Here is a 19121-nt window from a genome sequence, read left to right as displayed (position 1 = left end):
AAGAAACCAATTTCTTTGCTATGGTTTACAGGGGGAAATGTGATGGGTTTTTTTCCACAGCAGCTTCATTGCAGCTGCTGATGGACTCATAACGTCTCATTTATTTCCAAGCAGGAGCAAAAACATTGATTTCACATACACAATCCTGACACCAAAATGCAAAATACTTTGCTAAATGTGTGAATTTGTGTTTTCCTATGTCAGTCATGACCTATATATTTGAGTCAACAATGTAGTGTAACTTTTAAGCTCCCTTGACAAAGATCCTCATGGAGAACTCAAATGCAAGGGTTTATTCACAAATGAGTACAGGTATCCTCATCATTTAAAGCAGATACTTACCAGCTTACATGACAAATATATTGTCACTTGGACAATTACCTCCCTCTACCCAGAAAACTTGAGGAGGGGGTAGGTATGGTCTATCTTAAGGTTTAGTGTTAATATCTCTATGGGAGATATGGGCTGGATCTGTGTGTTTCCAACATAATTATACTTTAACCTCCTATCCCAATGAGCAAAAGATGGAGACGGGGAGGCCATACGTGGCCTTTATATTTGAAAGCATTTTACTATACTTTACCCCCCACTCCCCGGACAAATAACCTAAGTAAAATAATGTTCTTTTAACATCAATACTTTTTAATAAAACATTGCACCTCTCGTATGCTGTAATTTGCCACTTTGCAACCGCTATATATTTCTTGCTATGCAGTAGAAAGGTTTCTTCTTATTTTTGTGCAATATCTCTATATTCCCATTTTATATCTTTTATGGTCATCATATCTTAGTTGTACTAAATGGTCTATGTAACAATATAGTATTTTACTACACAGCACTGCATTCATTCAGTTATTTATTTTAGTCAACCCCTCTTGCAGTCTGATCTTTAATAGAGAATGCAAGCACGTATTGTGAGTAAGAGTGAAAAAACAATCAAATGAAGCTCTCTGCTTCAGTTTCGTTTAGGAGTCCCTCATCGTTCTTTGACATTTGTACAAATCAACGAAATTAGCAAATTTAATTAAAACTAGTATGAATCCGAATGCACAAGTCTAGCTTTTGCTATAGCAAATTACTTCAGCTAAAATGATGTTTCCTTCATTGCAGGATAAATTTGTGTAATAATGATATGGCAACAATGGTTCTAAATGCAAAAGCCAGAAGCTTAAATAAATTATGTGATCAGCTTAACCATTATTTAAGTCCCCAAATAACAACTGTGCCATTTTTAAACTAGTGACTGAAGGATCTCAAATTGAGACGCAAGAACTACTTGATGTTTCAACTGGCTGCAGATATCACCATATTGGAGGGAAATTCTATTCCAGTTGTATTTCCCTAGTGTGGAACAGGTTTAGTTGGAGTTCAGATTTTATATCCAGTCATCCAAGTTTATGCTTGGACTGTGAAAAGTATTTATTAACCCCTAAACCAGAAAACTAGCAGTAATATTGTACATTTACAAATAACTTCCAAGATTTGCTCAAACGTAATCATTCAGAGAGTTAAATAGTGGAAATGGTCATGAATAAAAATTAAATAGGGATGTCTCTAGGTTCTAAAGCAGTCCTAAGGAACATAAATGCAAAGTGCAACATCTACTCTCAGGCCCTTTGTGAATATAGGGCAGATCTTTAAGATCAAACAAGTGAAGGTTTCCACATTTATTTTCTGATACCTATATTTGGTGAGCTGCTACACACACAATTTTCATAAAGATTTTCCAAGCTGTAAATATTTTAGATGTCTGTTGTGTCAATCAGTACTATATTGTTATAACAACAGAATAAAAAAGTGAATTAATATATCATAGTGTTTTTTCTTCCCTGTCATGTTCAAGAAGCAAAATGAGCCTGAGAAACACTTGCCAGACAGCCATCGGGGATCTGGAGTAGGAGTAAGGCAAAAACAATTACAAAACTAATGTTATGCTGACTGATGACAAATGTTTCTGTTTTCGCTTCATAAAGGCATTGTGTTCTCTGTGTTATTCATGATAATAACATTGCAGAAATAATTACTGTTGTTGTCTGTAATACCGCTAGAATTTAATAAGTGGTATTACGCAAGCTGTATTTATTATATTTGTTGTGCTTATTAGTGCTATGAACTTTAATAAACCCATAAGACCCATTGTAGACTAGAGGCATGCAAACATGTTCTTGAAAGCCATACCACAGGTGTATGTATATAAGTCTCATTTGAGTTGGATAAAAAAAAGTTGGACAAAAAAGTGGATTGGAAGAGCGAAAGGGCAACCAGAAGGAGAACCTTAATGATTTCTTATTTATTCAATCAGCTATGGGGCAAGTCCAGCAAAGCAGCTTTATAATAGGGACTAGCCAATCCTATCTAAAAAACATTTAAGGCCAGTTATGCATTTAAAGCTGTTAAAGGCTCACACAAAGCATTCAGTCGTCACATAACTGCTTCCTGAGTTCTTGTTACACTAGGCAGCCTGGTGGCTATATGCGTAACTCCAAGTATAAGGTTTGAGCAACCTAGGGGGATACTTTTCTCTGCCATCATTGAATTACCAGTATCCTAAAATTATGATTTCCTTACTAATGAGATACATCATCAGAACTACAAGATTTTTGTAATTTCCTTAATTGTGCTTTGAGAAGAAAGGGAATGAAGGGGTTAGATATAGACTGGCCATAGAGAAAGCCATAAAACACTAGTTGTCATTGTTTGTCAGTGCTTTGACACACTATAATAAACTTTAATTATTCATTTTAATAATTATTTTAATATTATTAATTTAAAATTGTAAAGTCATAGACACACTATGTGTGTAAAAGTTGTAAACTGACTTCTAGGAGAGACGGCATAAACCAATATGGTTTTGTGAATATGATACCCTGTGTCTGATAATACTAATCCTGGTTCCACTAGTCATATGCCTCCAACTGTTTCATGGGCATACACTTAGTATCAATTATCACTATACATTCATCCGCTAAGCCACTCCAAACTGTCTCTTTTTTTGCTTTCTGGTCAGGTTTAATGTAGTTAAGGTTCCCCCACTCACTAGTCTGCCATTTCATTTAAAGTATGGACCGAAATCCTGAAAACCTACATGACTTCATTAATAAGTACTCTTCTCTGGGACTAATACAGCTCTATACATTATCCTGGTTATCTGAATTAAACAGGACTAAATAAACTCTGTTTATAAAACAACATACCACTGCAAAATAAAATCTATCGACTGATAAGCAAGGGGAAAGAAGTTATGTAATTACCAAAAATTGACAGCACCCTCACCCAATAAAATGGCCAAAATGTGGAATATTTTGTTATGCCAATACCCAACTGGTAGAGATATTCACAAACCAGAGAAAAAACTACATTGATCTGTATGAAAAAAATATGATTTTCCAGAGAACTCACACTGTCCGCCAGCAGATAAACAAAATGGCACTCAATATCGATGTGCCCAGCATGCTATGGACAGTGTGGGAACTGAAAAAAACGTTATTTCCCATATCCTTGCATTAACGCTTTATAGCATTTATGTTGTTATTAATGTTTAAGGGATTTGTTTTACTACAATTGTCCTTTAACTCTATAGTAGGTGCAACTTTCCACAACAGTGATCACATTACTTGATTTAGTATCATAAATTCAGCAAATATAGCATTAAAGTTCTAATTAAGACACAAGTTTAGGTATCACTTACATAGTACTTGTCATCACTTTGATTGTAGGCCAATTTTACAACACCATACGAGCCCTAAAAATAGAAAGACAAATCGTAATTATCTTGTACCCTTATCGAAATGTGGTAATGTATGAGTGCTGAAAGTATAACATTGCTCGTGGTATTTTAAGTAGAGCAGCAGACTTCTCGTAAGGAAAAATTGCTGGTTCCTGGGTAATTACACAGTGATTTCATTAACACAAACTACATTAGATAGAGTTAATTTCAAGTTCCTTAATTTTGCATCAAGAGTATTAGAAAAGACACTTAATTTATACCATTTCATTTTCTGTTGCCCCTAAACATCTGAGTTATCACAAAAATGAGAAATCCTTTTTCTGAACATTCATTTTGAGTATTTATTATTTGTAACATGAATAAAGAACTACATCAGCTGTTTATTCAAAGGTCCGATTGGGGAAAATCAATGTAAAAAAGACAAAGGTCATCTGTCAACACTTTAATACAGAAAAGACAAATTATTACAGCAGACACAAACACAGGGGTCTATTTAACCCAGCACTAATCTAATAACATTGGTTTTCAGTAATGATATTAACCAGTTACATGTATTGCATTAATAAATATTACATTAAATAAACAGATACAGAGATGTTGAATGTTGGGCTGTTAGTAGATAAATAATATTACCATTATAAATAAATAATATTACTATTTTAACATGCAATATATGCCAAGCAAATACGATAATTAACTCTGAATTAGAGGAGCCTGTTCGTACCTTCATTTTTTGCACTTTTTTTCTATACAACTCTGTGGTTCCCCTCATGCAATAGAATAAGTTGAATATAAAGCTTATAAAACGTGCCTTAACATTTTTCTATTAAAAAGTTGAAACTTGTAAAAAATAAATATGCTTTAATTAACTCCATTTCAGTTCTTTACACGATTGCCTGGAAAGATGAATGAATGTGCATTAACATCTACAATCTTAAAACACATTCATTTATATATTTTTTAATAACATAATAATATAGGATCCCATCTATATCAGCATTCTGCAAACTAATTTCCATTTTAAGAGACTGGAAATCAAAATCTCATTTGTGGTAATCTATAACGTGCACTGAAAATGCCTGTAATCAGATGGAAGCATAAATAATGACATAGGGAGTCACTGATGCCTTTTTAAATATGCAAGAAACAGTAGATTATAGCTGAAACATTACTTTCTTAACTTACATCTCAAACAAGGTTCTTGCATCTTTATCTATCAACAGGGACAGCCGTCTAGAAGGCCAAACACAGGATGGCTGCCTTGGTCAAGCTGTAGGCATGTTTTTCTTGATTATGTCTTTAACAGAACGCATAAGGATTAAATAAAAATAAATAGAAGGAAGAAAGAAGGTGCAAAAATCCATTTGACTGGGGCACTAGGAGACATTGAGCTGACCCTTCCTATTAAATGGATAAAAACTTAAGCTAAAGGCAACATTATGTTCTCATTTATGAGAAAAAGGAGAGCAAGGGGTCATGTCCACAAAACCCTGAACATGCACACCGGTCCACAACTATGCTGACAGAAACAATCATGATATCATAAGGTGCACAATTATTTTCCATACATCTGTAGACTGGAGGAACCTTTTGAGATTGTTTTTATTGATAGACGAGTAGGGCTGTAGAAACAAATGATTATTTAGTTGTTCCCTGCCGATCTTATAATTTTCTGTAGATATAGTAAGTTATACACAAAGTAATTCTTGTAAAAGTGGTGAATTCACCAGAGCAACCAATAAAATGCTCCAGCTCATCTTTGCACTTATATTACCTGTATAATAACTCACATATCTGTTTTCTTATGTTCCCAAATATATTTTATTCCCAATCTTTCTACCATATCCCACTGCTTCTTTCTAGACTTTTCTAAAAAAAAGAAAAACACTTGACAAAATATGTATTAAAAGGCACAAGAAACCCAAGGCACGTTTTTACACATATGTATTTTTACGGATACATTGCAGGGCAAGACAAATTCTATAGTTTTCTAACAGTTCAAAGGAAATTTACATACAACACCATATTCATAAACCATTATTGCCAGAAATATGTTGCAAAAAAAATGAAATAAATAAAAAAGCAGCTTTAATATCACTTAAATCCCTTTCTGGATGAAACCAATAAAAAAACTGCCAAACATTCTTATAGTGGTGATGTATTTCACTAAATGACGTGCGCACCAGTAGGGTTCAACAATGTCAGTGTTAGGCTAGGTTTCCACTTGTTTTTTTTTTTGCTAAAAACGCCCATAAAAACGCCAATTCAGCCACATCAATGCAGCCAGATGTTAGCTGTTCTTCAATAGGAAATCGCAGAATGCCATATCCACTTGGCGTTTTTCTGTTTGGCGTTTTTTTCAGTCCTGCTTTTTTGGGCTCTGTGGCAGTTTTTCAAAATCGCAGCATGTTGACACTGGCGATTTTTGCAAGGAAATCTTGGCTTTTTTTTTCCTCCAATAGATGTCTATGGGAGAGAACAAACGCCATGAAAAAGCCATGTGGGTTTTTTGCCTTGGGGTTTTTTATGGCGTTTTTTTCCACAGTTACAATGCAGAGGATGGACCCAGTATCTGTGTGTCCTACGAGAAATAGGCTGTAAACAAACAGTTTCACACAAAACAAAGTTCATATTGAATTTTACACCATTTGGAACAAACATGCCATTACAAACAAACCAACTGGATCCTGCACGCCAAAAGCAACAACAAACAATTTGCACCATCATTTGGGGCCAATCTTCCTAGAGGAGCAGACATTCGGAATAAAGCATGCCTTACAAACCACAGAAAAGAGACAAAAGGGTCCGCCGGGGCGTTTAAGTAGAACTCTACCAAGTAAAGGACATCAGGAGGGGGCACATACTTGCCATTTATCCTAATCCCTTTTAGCTGGGTGAAACTTCTAACTTGTAAAGGCTGGAAAAACTGCCTAAGATCAAAAAAAGCAATTTCCACAGAAAGGCTAAAACGCCAGAAAAACCGCCAAAACGCAGTTTTCTTGGCGTTTTTCATCAAGAAAAAAAACGCAGGACAAAAACCCAAGTGGAAACCTAGCCTTACCGTAAAAATGTTCTAAATGTTCTAAATCTGCATTGCGTGCTTATTTTATTTTGATAACAATAAAAATAAAATTTATATATTGCCCATGGTTTGAGTTCACTGTAAGTACTTAAAAATCTGAACAACTTTCAGCACCATCATGTATTTTACAAATGTGTTGAGGTTAAAAGGCTGCAATATATCTTCTAGATATGCCTAAAACAAAGTGAGTTTATTTGGGAGTGGAAAGGTAAATTAACATTTCTTCTGAGAGTTCCTTGGAAGCCCTAAGCAAAATTCAATACTTGGAATCCTAAAGGAAAATTCAATATGCATGAAGTTATAAGGTATAAATAAGGAAACATATGGATCCGTACTCACCAGAGCTTTTATGTTAAAGAGGTTGAACTGATATACAGAAATGTACTGTACATACAGTATATGAATACTAATATATATATATATATATATATATTATATATATATATATATATATATATATATATATATACATACATACACACACAAGCACACTCACTGGCCACTTTATTAGGTACACCTTGCTTGTACTGGGTTAGACCCCCTTTTGTCACCAGAACTGCCTTCATTCTTCGTGGCATACTTTCTACAAGGTGCTGGAAACATTCCTCAGAGATTTGAAGTATAGTGAACTCATTGTCATGTTCAAGAAACCAGTTTGAAACAATGTGACATGGCGCATTATCCTGCTGGAAGTAACCATCAGAAGATGGGTACACTGTGGTCATAAAGGGATGGACATGGTCAGCAACAATACTCAGGTAGGATGTCGCGTTTAAACGATGCCCTTAGTTGGCCCTTTTGGTCACGTTCTCTTCCCTGATTGGAGGATTGGGGAAGATGTCACTTCTTCGTGGGCCTTTTGGCAGAAGTTATGTCCTCGGAGATGCAGACGAAGAAAGAATATACCAGATTGAAGATAGAATGGAGAAGGGAAGGGAGAAGATGAAGAAGTGGAAGCGAAAGTGGTCAGCAGAAGTGGTTGGAAGACAAGGTTGGGAAACATTCAGAGAGCGTGAGAGAGAGTGAACAAGAATGTGAGAGGGTGAGTCAGAGTGTGAGAAAGTGTGAGTGGATGTTGAGCCACACATTTTGGTCAAAATTCTGAACATTTTGCTTCATTTTCGTCCAATTCGTGGGGATCTGGCCTCGTTTCCGGGACTTTGTATTAATTGCCAATTTTTTAAAAATTGGTAAATTTGCAATTCGTACAAGTCTAATCCACAAGTCTAATCCAGACCACAGTATTTATATGTGGATCATAAGCCTGTACTACATACCCGGGTAGCATGTATCTTCATGCAAGGGAGAGGCTAATAGTCCCACAAGCTAGGGTTTCTTAGGCATTGCACAAACATTGGAAAAGTACTTAAAATGTCTAATTTGGGATTTCTTAGATACAGATCTGTAGAATCACCACTTTGTTTTAATATTTTATTACGACCCCTACCTTAAATGTAAAACTTAAAAATACCTCTCACCTAATGTTATCTATTTTCATAGATAGAAGGTGTTTTGTCAGTAAAGCTTTACTGGAATAATCATAATATGGCAGCTATCCTGTTGACTTCAATCCACTATAGCATCTAATGCTTCAAGATAAAGCACATTTTTAAACAGATTTGTATACAGATATACTTTTATACTTTGCATACAGATACCTTGAACTTATTTTCATTTGCAACAGAGAGCCTAGAAAAAAATAATTAAGCACACGGCAAGCTTCCGATGTGACCGGAATTAAGCAGCAAGGGAAGCTCTTGCTGGGTTCTTTACAAATCAGTAATTGTTCACAGAGAACATCAGAGCCGCAGCTCTGTTAGAATAGATTGGTAGCTGGTTATCCTAATTACCTAGTCAGCTTGATGCATATTCCAGAGGAGTTTGAAATGCAAATAAAAGCAAATGTGCAAAAATGAAAAGACATTTTTGCTCTGCTTACTTCCAGGCTCCTCCAACTGTTCCAGTTTCTCAAGTTTTTGCCTTTTTATTTATACATGAACTCCTACACCTCTACAAATTCAATCCTCTCAAGTCAACATTTCTTTGTACTACTTTCCCCCTACTGGCATTAACCGGTTTAAAAAGCAGCAATGTCACTGTACTTTGTTCTATGAAACTACTGCATTTCCTTCCAGATCACTTCACTTAGAATTTGTCAAAACAAAAACAAACAAAGTGATTAAAACAACATTCAGCAGGAATGAATGTCTGCACCAACTATATGTTATCTATACTAGGGTGACTGTACTTCCTCCTAACGGGAGAATGGTTATCCAAACGTGTAATGCTGAATTAAAGGGACACTTCAGCCCTTATATGTACTTTAATGCACATGACAGGTGAGTGGGGGGATTTCGTTCAATCCCCCCCATATGCATTTGCCCTTTTCCCTCCCTCCAGCTATTTGGTGTGTTTAGTTCACTCACTGAGCCTTCCAGGGGAGTCTGGTGTGAATGCACAGAAATAGCTCCTACTGATTTAAATGGGAACACTTTATTGCCGCTGATTGGCTACTTAAATCAATACATAAGTCGTATAATAAAGTACAAATTATTTCAATATGCATTCTTTTTTCATGGGGCTGTCTGGGACACTGAGACTGATCTCCAACCGGAGGGGAGCAGAGTAGTCACATTTAAAGTGGACCTATCACTGACAAACAAGTGGACAACAGGGTCCACTAAAGTTAAATATAACAATTTTGATATACATTGTGGTGGTGAAACTGCTAGAAAAACGTATAGATATATATTGTTGTGTACCCAGCATTGTGTTCCATGGTACAGGGAATGGCGGATGCACGTGCATCCCACCCAGCATCCATGTTGGTACTTTTTATGGATAGGTGAAAAGCTTGCCCCTGCAAAGACACATAGTCTTCGGGGGAAATTAGTTTTTCAGATAGGGCCAGATAGGGTTTTTCCTTCTATGCATGAAATCATCACTTAACTACATTTTGTGTTTACTCTTTTTCAAACGATTGTACAGTCTGTCTGACTCATGTGACGTACCCTATTGTATTTGTTTCTTGGCATATACTAGGCAACGCATGCCTTCTTTCATATTCATGGGCTTACAGGACTGTTCAGCTGCATACAACTGTCTGTATACATTGCTAGCCGAGAGACATACTAAGTACAGGTATTTTTAGATTATTCTATTACTCATAGACAGAAAGCGTTTTACAAAGAAAACATTCTGTGTTGCTCCTGAAAGGCTGGCTGACGTCACACTAGAGTGACTCACAAGGCAAATATATAATCAGATATTTACCAGAATAAACTCTAGGACGCGTATGCCCTCAAAAATGGCTGGACTAGATGTAGAAGCCATCAAAATACATTAGTGATATAAAAATACATAGACTGATATTGTCAAGCTGTGATGGAAAAAGAACATTTACACAGAGCAATATATAAGAACCAAATCACAAAACAATGAAGACTGTTGATTTTCTACAGCTGTAACCTGCTTTAAGTTATTCTGAGCTGATAGTGAAACATATTAAACCTATTTGGAATTTAACATTATGTATGGGCAATCACAGCTTAGCTATACTGAAGAACCTAATGAAACGTAAAAAAAAAATACAATTACATTCTTGAATTTTGAGATTCTATATAATGAAAGACTTTTTATTGGGTTTTCAAAATAAAAAGGACAAATTCATTACATGGCCTTATACTTACTTTGCCAATTTCTCTCTGCAGTTTGTATTGATTCAGCTGGACACAATCCTGTATCAAGAGTTAAAATTCAAAAGTTAAAACAAAGGAAAGACATTTTTATATAACAGAATTATAAGCAATCTTTCGCAAAAGAAAAATATTTTTAATTAAATTTCAATTTTGCAAAAAAAAACAAAACAAAAGTAGGATTTGGTAATAAAATGAATACTGACTGTGATTTAACTGTGATGACTAATATTTCTAATTTGTGATTCCGTCTGTGTGGCCATATACATTGCACATTTTCCTGTACTATTATTACTGTTTTCTACTAACATAATACCAGCCAAACCGGCATCAGACTGTTATGTCCACACAAAAAGTAAATATAATTAAAAATGTCACTATACAAAAGAAAACCATGGTGCCAGCATGTATATTTACAAAACAGATCTATATGCGCGTTCTTTTGCATTGTGTGCCAGAAACAGAAGCCTTATAACAATTTCAGTAAACTTTGGGGGTTCAGGTTATTTAATAAAGACGGGTTAGCCTTAATATCGTTAAAGCTTCTTTAAACACAAACGCATTACCTGTATGTGATTTCTCCCAGTCGAAGCATAATTCATTTAAACAATACTAATGCTGTTATAAGGTGAGCAACCGGAAGGTGACCTGTTAAATCTCTTTTTACTCTAATATAAGCACCATACAGATCAGACTGATAAGGATAAGGAATAGTTTAAATCCTACACACCATTTAAGATGCTCTTATGTCGTAAATAAATATTATTTAATAATATAAACATAATTACATGTAATTATTGGACACACACTAGCTTTAGCAAATATGGAAACATCGCTGCTTTGTAATCAACAGTATGAGAATAAAAAATAATATATATGCAACTTGTCTATTTTTTGTATATATATATGGCACAGTCCACTGAAAGAATGCATTCTGAAACATGCGGGTCACCTTTATATTCACTGCTGCAATTTTGTGCTGCATGGCATTGAGGTTTATTTGCAAATAGATCAGTGTAGCCAGGTATTCTCTTCCCTAAATCATATTAAATTCAGGTAAATACTTAAATATATCTGGGTGGATATAGGTAAACGGGGTTTAGAAATAGAGCTTGAATACAACTCCAGACATAGGGATCTGCTATTAAGCCAATACTATTGCAATCTATTCAGGGGAAAACATCAGCTGAGCTACTGATCCCTCAGGAATCAGAATATAGATCTAGATAAGAATATAAGATCTAAACCAGGAGTGTCAAGCTCCACAATATTTATTTTGAACACAAGTGATATATTTTTGGCTAGTTGCGGTGATATTAAAATACATTTGAAATTGTGGGCTTAGACAAAGGGTGGTCCCTGGGCAGCTGAACTTTTTTCATGTAGTAACATAGACAGGAAACGCTCCAACACGTCTGCTTATTTATATATTTAAAACCAAAAATCAGTAGCGGATGTCTTCAAGAGAAAAATATTTGCCTTATTGTGTTTTTATATCTACTCTGTATACAAGCTGGGCACCGCCAGGATCTCAAGCATATTTCTTTCAACCATTTAAATGTAAATGTAGGTGCTGCTCCACCTATTCTACTGAATGTATTACTTTTGTAATGAAATAAAGCATTAGAAACATCATTCTTTGTGCTGCCAAAAGCAATGAGAGAAGATAGCACCACCAGAACCGCTCTCAGCTGATTGGTGAACTGACATCATCGCCACATCTTCTGAAAAAAATACTTTTAGCTTTTAATAGTAACAAAAATCTGTTTTGTTTCATTAAACTTCCTTTAGATGCAGACCTTGAAGCAGCCATTGTTGTCAATTACGGGACTTTCCTTGCACAATTAAGACACTGAACTGATTATTTCCGGCAATGCTATGAAGTGCCTTCCTACCTAGGCTTTCGTTAGTTAGAAGGTCTTTTGGGTGATTAATAATGAATCATCGCATTGTTTACCACAGGTAGTAAGATGAGGAGTCAGTGTGTTTGTCTACTAAACTGTTAAAGATAACAGCGCTAGCTCACATACAGATGACTAATACACAGCTAACTATAAACATTATATTACATGAAAACTACAACTGTTTTAAAATAGAAAACCCCACACAATGTCTGAAAACATATTTTTAACAATTCTACTTTCTCTCAAAACTAGAAAACTCACACTCATATAGGACCTTTCCGTTCCATCAGCTAGCAAGCACAGTGGTCTCGTTGATGGGACTCCCTCAGTTAAGAGTTCCCTATTTATTTAGACACTGTCTGTTAACAGTATATACTTATCCCAATTATAATTAAGTTACTTTTAAAATTTAGTAAGGAAAAACTCACATCAGCATCAGAGATGGAAACACGGTTGGATTCAATTGTTGGCCTTCGAACAATACGTGGAGATATGTGTGATGCAGGACCAGTTGCATAGGGGCCATATGCTTGATGAGATGGAAGGCAGCTCGCTGAGGGTCGTTCCTGTAGGGAAAATTTTCTTTTTGATAGAGTAGGACGAGACACAGGTCTTTGTGAACAATTCAAGTCCCTCTGATCTTGAGAAGAAAGAAACACATCTTCACTTGTTTCAGAACTCATGCCATTATTTTTCAGGCTGTCCATCTCATCAGAAGACACAGTGTCTGGCTCCAGAGCGTCTTCATCCACTTCTATGGCAGCCACTCTCTCAGCAAGCTCTGTTTGGGTATCTTTACTAGGGCCAGAATCACAATCCATTTTGTGAATCAGGAGACTTTGGGTTGCAAGAAAACGTTCAAAAGGACTACAGACCTTTTTTTCTTTATCAGGGAGTTAATTCAGGGCATATGTCTGAAAAATAAACAAAGACCAGTTATTTTTTAATTCTCCTTAAAAAAAGAATGTTTAAATAGCTACTAACTATAACAAACATAATCTTCAACAGTTCTTTGAATTAAGCAGGAAAATACAAAAATTAGTACATATCTTAACCTATGGAAAGACTGAAGCAACTTCACACGGGTAAAACATTAATAACAATCTCTGAACAGGCCTGATAATACAATGCAAATGTAGTAATTTTAACCAGGTGTTATTAAGAGGAAAGATAATGACGAAATTACAAAGTATTATGGTTGAGAAGTTGAACGGTATAAGAAGCATTGTTAACTTATTCTGGACAATGATGGGGCATTAAAATGTATTCGAATAGCACAACTGACAATAAGTTAAAACAGGTTAAAATCACTACTGATTTTATCATTAGGAAGGAGGCAGGAAACAAGATTCCCCATGTTTAAAATGTAATACACAGCATAAAAGCCATTCCTTTTAAAACTGGTCAAAAGCAAATGCATTCCTAATTATGCATGGAGTGCAGCAATTAGAAGCAGCAATCATAAATTGCATTTTAAAAGCCTAGTACTGCATATAAAATATGTAATTAATGTGCAATTAACAAATAGAATCACAGTAATTACAGATTTTCATATTTTTACACTGTGCAAGTGAAATGGGTTAAATGTGTTGATAAATACCCTTATAGAATATATGTCTAAACAAAGCATAGTTCACCCGGCATCTAATCTCTGATTTTATATCTGAATTTATTAAAATGCAGATTATTTTTTTAAAATCACAACCCATGTGCACTTATGTAATGTATGTTAAAAAAAAAAAAGGAAATATGAAAAAAGTATAGTTGCTATGGTTATGCAGTTGTCATACATTTTGAAATGCGACAGGGGAAAAAGAGGGGAATCACAGCAAATTCTCCAGATTGTACAACATATTTTCATGCGGGTGCATCATAGAAACATGGCATACAATTCCACTTACAACATAATGATATACGAGGCGGAATGGACCAGGGCACATTATGGCTAGTGGCTACCTAATTGAATTAAATTCATACCCTTACAGCGTATTCCCATGCTTCACCAGCATTTGCCCAGAGGACCAGCCTTTTTAGACACAAATGTTGTAAATGCTGTACTACTACTGATATTTCCCTGTAACCGGTTTGTTTTTAATACAAAATTACACATGGAATGTGCTGATTTTAGGGGCAAATGATGGAATATTTTACCTCAAAACCATTTTTTGTTGGCTCACAATCACAATTTTGTGCATTCTCCCCATTTTTTGTGTACTTTGAGTCGTCTGTTACTGGGCACAGAACCCAAGGACACTCTCTAACAGCAAGGGGTGACCAGTACTCGAGGGAGCAGCAGGTGCATAGACTTCAGCTGGAGTAGGACAGCTACCCATTTTTTTGCCTATGTTAAAGAGAGCCCTGGGTTCAACTAACATCAGGTGACTTACATATCAACAAAGTCAACCTTCAAACATTTAACACACAAGCTCAAACAAAAATAAGGCCGCTTATGTACCTGAGCAATAAATCCTATAGGGCATAACCAACCTTCAGGCACCTAACAATCAATCAGCTTCAGATTTTATTGAAAAGGTACACATTTTTAAAATACTTTTTAAATTGTAGAAAAGCAATTGTAAAAAAAAAGCATGCAAACTTCCCAATTGTGTTTTTTTTAATTAAAGAATCTGGGCTCCAGCTTTAAAAAAAACAAAAAAAACAAAAAAAACAAAAAAAAAAACTTAAGAATTAAGGCCGCAGTAAAGTAACTGCAAGTGGCTTCCATACTATTTACAAGTGTCTCAAAGAAACAGATATCTGTGGCAGATAGTAACACATTTAATATTTTTAACTCAATTTTTCTGCCAATTTCTCACCATTAAAAATCAACAGCTTTACACATTTGAAGAGTTAGAAATAATCATGTTTATCCCAAGAGCAGGAAGTTAGAATTGTATACACATAAATACTCAACATAATGAAATACAAGTTGGTAAAGTAAATGATGAGATTTGGGAGAACAGATATATATATATATATATATATATATATATATGTGTGATAGCAACTAAATTCAAACGACTGTTTTGCACACTAACTTCCTAAAAACATCACTGCGTCTCCTAACCTATGTGACTTGTACTTGGCCTCCATATTGAACAAGATCGCAGAGCACATACTGAGCATAAATGAGATTTAGAAATCTGCTTATGTATTAACCCCTTAACGTCCATTGCCGGGTCAGGCACGTCATGCAAAACGGTCACTTAACGACCTATGACGTGCCTGACACGTCATGAGACTTAAACAAGCTTAGAAAGTGATCAACGATCACTTTCTAAGCTTAAACGGTGTTGCTGTAATGCCTGTAAAATCTCCTTGTTTGATAGTGACGTATACCTAGAGCTATAAATTTATACCCAAAGTACAATTTGTGTGAAAAAAAATACAAAAAAAAATACTACCACAAAGTGTGGCAAAGGCTGGTGGTAGAATCTGATGCATGGAAAGGGTTAAATACTACCATTTTAAGTACCTTGGGGTGTCTAGTTTTCAAAAATATATGGTTTTATGAGGTAAATTGTAGTGGCCAGGCTCAAACTGACCAAAATAGGGGTAAAAAAGCGCACTTCCCAAATGTCGCCTTTTAACCCCAAACAGCAGTCAAACTCATGCATGGGTGGTATCACTGTACTTGAGAGATGTTGTTGAACACATATTAGGGTGTTGTTTGATAGTGACGTATACCTGGAGCTATAAATGTATACCCAAAGTACAATTTGTGTAAAAAAAAATACCAAAAAAATACTAACACAAAGTGTGGCAAAGGCTGGTGGTAGAATCTCATGCATGGAAAGGGTTAAAATACTAGAATTTGAAATACCTTGGGGTGTCTAGTTTTCAAAAATATATGGTTTGATGGGGTAAATTGAATTAGCCGGCTTCAAAGATGGTCCTATTAGGACATGGGGACAGAATGACCAGATGTAAAAGTTCCAAGTTAAAAAATGTGCACTTCCTAAATGTGGCGTTTTACCTCCCAAACAACCCAACAAACCCATGCATGAGGGGTATGACTGTACTCGGGAGATGTTGCTGAACACATATTGGGGTGTTGTTTGAAAGTGATGTATACCAGGAGCTGTAAATCCATACCTGAAGAGCAATTTTAGTGATAAAAAACACAAAATAAATTACTACCACAAAGTTTGACAAAGGCTGATGGTAGAATTAGTGCATGGAAAGAGTTAAAATTGTAGCATTTGAAATACCTTGGGGTGTCTAGTTTTCAAAAATATATGATTTGATGGGGTAAATTGCATTGGCCGGCTTCAAAGATACCCGAAATGGCACATGGGGGGAAGAATTACCAGATTTGGAAAAAATGGTTTTGAAATAGCAAAACGCTACTTGTACTTAATGCTCCATAACGTGCAGAAAAAAGCAAAAAAACATAAAAACATTGGGTATTTCTAAACTCAGGACAAATAGTAGAATATATTTAGTAGGTTTTTTCATTAGCTTTTTTGGATGAGTAAAAGATTTTTGGGGTAAAAGTCAGAAAATGTGGGTTTTTTTTACATTTTTCATCATATTTTATTTTTTTTATGGGAAATTAGATGATATGATTAAAACAATGGTATCTGAAGAAAGCCCTTCTTGTCCTGAAAACAACAACATATAATTTGTGTGGGTTCACTAAATGAGTGAAGAGAAAATTACATCTAAACACGAACACCGCAAAAGTGTTAAAACAGCCTCGGTCCCAATGGTACAAAAGGTAAAACACAGCCTGGTCCTTAAGGGGTTAACATAAAAAAACAGTGCCCTATAGACAAGGATGGATTAGTCTGGCCGTGTTATCTCTGTATATATTAAGTTAAGCATCAAGTTTTCTTTGTTTAAAACCTCATATTCAATTTACAGCCCATGTGTTGGATGTAGTTGTTTATTCCATCTCAGCAGCTTTGCTGCTGGAGGATTACCCTGTCTACTGCTGTTGGAAGAATGGTAGAATAAAGAGATGGTGTGCTATGGGAAAATGCTGTGTCCTCATTGATTCTTTGGAACATAGGGTAAACAAGATAGGAGAAGAGAGTTTAGATTCATTGCAATAATGTTTTAGAGTAACATATCTTACTCTTTTATGCAGTAACTGTACCTAAGGTGGTCAAAGCTGTACCCTGTCAAGCGCAGGCTACCGACCGATTCTCATACCATGGGTTGAGTCTCTAGGTTATTGTGCAGCGTACAGCAAATCTTCTTATAAATACAGCTTAAAATAAATCATTTATCACGGCTAAAACACACCTGAAAAACAGTAAGCACTTAATTACTTCTTGTGAACTGCTTTGTCTTGGGATCTGCATCGACAATGAACTTTTATCAATTACAGCACTGAATTCTCCTTACAGAAAAGAGAAATGCAATTAGTGCTCCTCTGGAGAGATTGTAATATTAAAGTTGCACAGGTTATAATAGTTATTGTTCATTATTATTAAGGCCCCCAGATGCTTTATTGTGTGATTAGCAATTTGATTTACACTAGGTGTCCTCTTTTCTACTCTGACAAACTGCAACTGATGCAAGTAAAAAGCTTTTTATAAATGGTTCACTAAATCGACTTTTGTTCTTTAAAAAGTTACAAATATACATGTATGCACATATATACCGCAACCAGGTCTTATTGTACAATTTAAGAACTAGCACTAAAAAATAGCCAAGCAAAAATAGCAATTTGTCTGTTGAAATATAGTGAATGATTTCCTATAGCAAATATAAATACACTGTAACATTTAATGATACCCTTTAATTAAAAGCGAATGCTTTTTTTAATTATAGCTCTCTGACATAATTCAACGACCTCGACATGTAAAAGGATTGACAGGCATTTTTAAAGCATTCATATATGGGCTTATTGACTAAAATGTCCAGTGGTTAGTTGATTTAAGGCATAATTCAACAGACCAACCTTGATTGAGATTGCATGGCCTTGCATACTACCACTCTCTAACCAACTTGTATTCGAGGCGATAAGTTGCACATTAGGCAATGCAATTTTGATTAAAATCACACAGTTAGCCAAATAAATGGATATTTTGAAAAATTATTGAAAATTATAATAGTGAAAAATAATGGAGATAAGGAACCTATGCTGTGCATGGTTGAATGAGGGTATTAAGGCACCCTCAAAGGGCACAAAGCCCACCTATATCCTCCCATCTAATGTTCGTAAAAGTAGGGGGTTGTTGTCACGATCCCGGCCGGAGTATGGTCCGGGGGGACTCACCGCGGCGCGCTCCCGTGCGGAGTGCGTCGCCCGAGTACCCGCGGCGTCACAGCCCCGTCCGGGACGCGTCGCCCGGGTGCTCGTGGCGTCGCGCTCCCGTGCGGAGTGCGTCGTCTGAGTACCCGCGGCGTCACAGCCCCGTCCGGGACGCGTCGCCCGTGTGCTCGTGGCGTCGCGCTCCGGTGCGGAGTGCATCTCCCGAGTACCCCCGAGTGGCGGGTACTCGGTACTTACCCCTCCCGGGACAATCCAGCCACACAGGGTCCTCTTCCGCGGCGGTTCACAAGAATGAACCGCCGCACAGTGATGGACACCCACGGTGTCACAAGACACGCCCCCCTGCCGATCTCTTACCCCTATGGAGAAGAAACACGTCCATTGGACGTCATCATAGTTGGGGGCGGGATCTGGAAGGGCGGCAGGTTTAAAAACAGAGCACTGATGCCAGTTCAGTGCTCAGTTGTTTTTACAACTAGCTGTTGTT

The 19121-nt window shown here is 36.2% G+C and overlaps 1 protein-coding gene across 1 annotated transcript in view; it reads right to left on the bottom strand.

Annotated features, from left to right (window-relative positions):
- Positions 1-19121, bottom strand: part of CAMKK1 (calcium/calmodulin dependent protein kinase kinase 1) — a 97179-nt gene that overhangs the window by 46016 nt on the left and 32042 nt on the right. The window contains exons 2-4 of the mRNA XM_053454952.1: positions 12837-13322; positions 10499-10546; positions 3689-3742 (exon numbers count right to left, since the gene is read on the bottom strand). Coding sequence (XP_053310927.1) covers positions 3689-3742; positions 10499-10546; positions 12837-13229 — 495 coding nt within the window. The 5' untranslated portion in view covers positions 13230-13322. The remainder of the gene's footprint in view (positions 1-3688; positions 3743-10498; positions 10547-12836; positions 13323-19121) is intronic.

This window comes from Spea bombifrons, chromosome 2, assembly GCF_027358695.1.
Source record: "Spea bombifrons isolate aSpeBom1 chromosome 2, aSpeBom1.2.pri, whole genome shotgun sequence".
Taxonomy (NCBI): domain Eukaryota; kingdom Metazoa; phylum Chordata; class Amphibia; order Anura; family Pelobatidae; genus Spea; species Spea bombifrons.
The sequence above is the reverse complement of the archived record's forward strand: the minus strand, read 5'-3'. Positions and strand labels throughout refer to the sequence as shown.